The sequence below is a fragment of the Frankliniella occidentalis genome, unplaced genomic scaffold, assembly GCF_000697945.3.
Source record: "Frankliniella occidentalis isolate FOCC.00 unplaced genomic scaffold, Focc_3.1 Scaffold261, whole genome shotgun sequence".
In the NCBI taxonomy this organism is placed as follows: Eukaryota; Metazoa; Arthropoda; class Insecta; order Thysanoptera; family Thripidae; genus Frankliniella; species Frankliniella occidentalis.
In genome coordinates this window covers 125167-128844 of record NW_026267387.1, presented here as the reverse complement: position 1 = coordinate 128844, position 3678 = coordinate 125167, and the positions used below count along the sequence as shown (strand labels likewise).

At 53.8% G+C, this 3678-nt stretch overlaps 1 protein-coding gene across 3 annotated transcripts in view; it reads left to right on the top strand.

Moving 5' to 3' along the window:
• Nucleotides 1-2303: 2303 nt before the first annotated feature.
• LOC113202481 (cytochrome P450 306a1) overlaps nt 2304-3678 on the top strand; it is a 23333-nt gene continuing 21958 nt past the window's right edge. The window contains exons 1-2 of one of the 3 annotated variants that reach the window (XM_026416729.2): nt 2304-2507; nt 2595-2954. Coding sequence is in view for 1 of the 3 variants with exons in the window: in XM_026416728.2 (XP_026272513.1) it covers nt 3024-3044 (21 nt within the window). In the remaining 2 variants the exon portion in view is untranslated. Of the gene's footprint in view, nt 2508-2594; nt 2955-2988; nt 3045-3072; nt 3171-3678 lie in introns of those variants that run through there. The other 2 variants (XM_026416728.2, XM_052273286.1) reach the window with 2 other exon arrangements.

Sequence of the window (3678 nt, the reverse complement as noted above, 5' to 3'; positions counted from 1 at the left end):
GGGCGCAGGGGCGCAGGGGAGTGGAAGTATGTCATTACGAGGCAGGGCTGCTGCTATAGGCCGCCACGGGCCGCTTCAGCAGCCTGCGTTCAACTGAAGGAGGTTCCCTAACCGTTAGAGATATTGTGAAGTATTAAAGGGAGCAGGCAGGCGCGCGGCGGCTGGGCGCTGGGGGAGGGGAGGGCAGGAGAGAAGGGCCGTGGCGGCAGGGAATGTCCATCCCGCCCTCCTTTCCAGTATCCTGGTTCCAGTTCATTTTAATGGTTTCAAGGAGAGGGGAAAAAAGACCCCAAAAAACGGGGCAAGGGGCTAAGCGAAGATGTGATATGTGATATAGTTGGAAATGCACCAATAGATCAAAATCAAAGTTATAGACTCGTATATCAGACCGGCCCATAGAACACGGTTTCGTAAAAATGACAGGAAGTGGTGCCCGTGTCAAGATTCTGCCATTTTGGCACAGTTTGGTATCAAATGATATGACTTGATGTCAAATTGACGACAACGCAGGTCACCAAAAATACCAAATCTTGACACTGAGATAAAGTTGAGGTCATTTTGACAAAAAACGTGTTCTCTAGGGGAATGAACAGAACACTACTTGCTTTGTTTCGCACTTGCGATGATATGTGCATTATAATCTGTAACCATGACTCCTTATTGTGTTTTCCTGCTGAGAAATTTAAATGTACAGTACACCTCGTTTCTGTTTCTACAATCCCTTCTCTCAGCGACTTCGCCCCGCCCTGCCCCCCGCCCCGCCTCTCCGCCGCCCCCCGCCTCACGCCACGAAGGCCCGGTCCCCTACTAACACAGTCTTCGGTCATTGCCGTACGAAACGACAGCTGCATGGCCCGGATAAGCCCGAGTGGAGTGCCGGCCCGGCCCGGGTTGCGGCCCAAGTGGGTCCAGGCTGCGGCGTGTCGGATTTGCCTCCGGCTACAGTCGTGAATCAGAACGAAGGGTGATTCGAGGCGACCAACATCACTGTCGTGACCTGCTCATCGCACCAGCAGCACAGCTGCCGCGTACTTGTATTTCTCTTTTTCAGTTCAGCTGGTGCGACAAGAAGTGTGTTAAACAGAACGGTCGGTGATTGGTCGTCCCTTTCCCCTGCCTTGAACGACCCCTGCCCTGTCAAGTCTCTGTTGAAGGGACCCGAAGGGACCAAAAACGCATATTCAACTTCGGAGTTGTGGGGGATACCGGTGTGTTCAACACGCGCAGGCGCCCGGTGACGCCTCATGACGGACCATTCTCAGGAGTTTTCATCAGTTTCCAGGGGATGCCCTGGAAAAGAGCACTTTTTTGTGGGGGAAGCCCTAGGTTTTCTAGTAACCTTGTTTCACGAGGCTATCCACTGAGATTGGGACCCCGACTCGCCTGGGCATCCCCTGGGCCCAGGCCTCATTTCGACCGTGCCAAAACACGTCGCACCATTTCCTGTGCTGGTTACCCCCCCCCTTTTATTTTAGTGTCCCCTCCTGGAATGGTCTATTAATCTGTTCCGCGAGACAATCACGACGTCCACTCTACTCTCGCCCCTCCTTCTGAGTAGCTTTTCTCCGACCGCCAGGATCAAGGGGTAGGTCCCTATAGATAGGCAGTCACGCATCCTAACCTCTGCTAGACGGTCGCTCATCTTCTGCTTTGTTTAGCGACGGCGCTACGCCACGCCACCTCCTCAGTGCTACCTTCTTCTTGTGCTATATTCACTTAAGCGGTCATATGCGAGAGCGTACTCGAGAGCGTAAAGCGTAAGCGTAAAGCGCACCGCTTTGGCGTAGAAGAGCGGAGTGGGGGGATGCGCCTTAACCTTACATTGGCACATATTTCGTATGACACCTACTTTACATGGTCAGATTATCACCACAACATAGTCTGAATGTATGACAACTCCAGAAAATGCTTTTCAACACTCGTCAAAACCAAATATGCGCCAAGATGAGGTTAGGGTGCGTACCCCCACTCCGCTCTTTTACGCCAAAGCGGTGCGCTTTACGCTTACGCTTTACGCTCTCGAGTACGCTCTCGCATATGACCGCTTAAGTGAATATAGCATTGTTCCTCTTATCGGGCAACTTCCTCGTGCAAGTTTGCGACGCGTCTGCCGGCTGCAGCTCGACAGCTCGACTTCTCTAGCTGGCAACATTTTCGGCTGACACCGCCCAGTGGCTTGAGCAGTGCTCATCACCTCCAGCAGCATCTAGACCACCATCACCACCAACGGGTGATTCCCACGAACGGAAGCGCGAGGTGATTGCCCTGCTCAGAACCTCTTTAGACTCAAGGGCAGAAAAATACCCCCTCCCCAACTACCACGCCACACTACCTCTGGAAATACTGAAGCAGTGGTTGAATACCGAGCAGCGAATACTAATGTCCCCGGGACGCCGGCGCGTATCTCCCCGCCCGGCGGCGTCCGCTGTCCTGTCGCCTCACTTCACCTCTGGCCAGGACGACGTGCCGCACGAGAGAGCAGCGCACCGCTTCATCGGGGCGGCAATGTCAGTTGTTTGAATTTCGCACACTCTGCCTCTACAGCAGAAACAATTTTAGTTGTTATTATTACTTTGTCTGTCTTTTCTGTGCAGAAAAACATTTACTTTTGGTGGTGCGAGTTGGCCCTCGCCCTCAGTCACCAGCGGCCACTGGGCCGCCCTGCCAGTTGATCGTTTGACCGAGGTTGGAGCTGGAGCTGCAGTGGTCACCAGTAGCGGTCCCCTGCCCGCCCGCCCGCAGCCACGCCGCGCCAAGCCCCCACACCAGAAGCTTGTTTTTGCACGGCCAGCGGTTTTTGTCTTTGTCATCTACTACGGCTGAGTTAGGCCCTGTGGTCCGCCCGTCGTCCGTCTCCGTCCGCCCGTCCGGTGCCCGGTGCGCAGGGCCGACAACTTAGACTGCTCCAGCCAGCAGTCGCCCGGCTTGCCGCCAGACACCCCCTTACTTGAAACGTAAGTGTCGATCTCCTGCCCTCGGTCGCGCGTTGCATTCAATTTCACATGCCGTGAGGTTCGAACATAATGAAGAAATTTGAAGGACAGGTACTGTTTGTCGACGTAGTTTTCTAAAGAAAGCAACGAGAGCGCGAGTGTTCGTCTTTTAGGTTAGGTTGCCCTGTGCGCAAACAATAACAAAGCTTTCACAGCTGTGTCAAACGTGCATGTTTGGTTGAGTGTGTGGTGTATTTATCAGTGTATCAGTGCGTCGTCGCGTGTTCGAATTTTCAGATTTAGAGAAAATACGTTTCAAACGACGACGGCGCGTAAGTTCAGAGTTTGTCGTACGCCACACACTGGCTGCGGCTGGCGGGCTGTGCTATGCTTGCCATGTGTAGGAAGGAGCCCTCCCCGGCCCCACGTCCCCTCCCGCGACGTGAGCCGCGAGCCAAGTGGCGTGGCGTGCGCATCATTGGAATGCCTTCCCTCCCGCGTCCAAATGATTTTCGATAATATTTACTGACTGTCTTTTCTACAGTGACATTCTGTCGCTGTCGCCTCTCCCCCCTCTACTATCTATGTCTGGGACAGGACACGGACCGCTCTCCGCGCTCAGTTGGTTTGTTTAAATTGTAAAGTACCTGTTGGCAGTCTGGCGCTCTGCGCCCAATCGATCAATATCAGTCCCCCCCACTATTTTGTTTTGTTTTCCTTTCTGCCCGGTCACACTGTTGCTTCG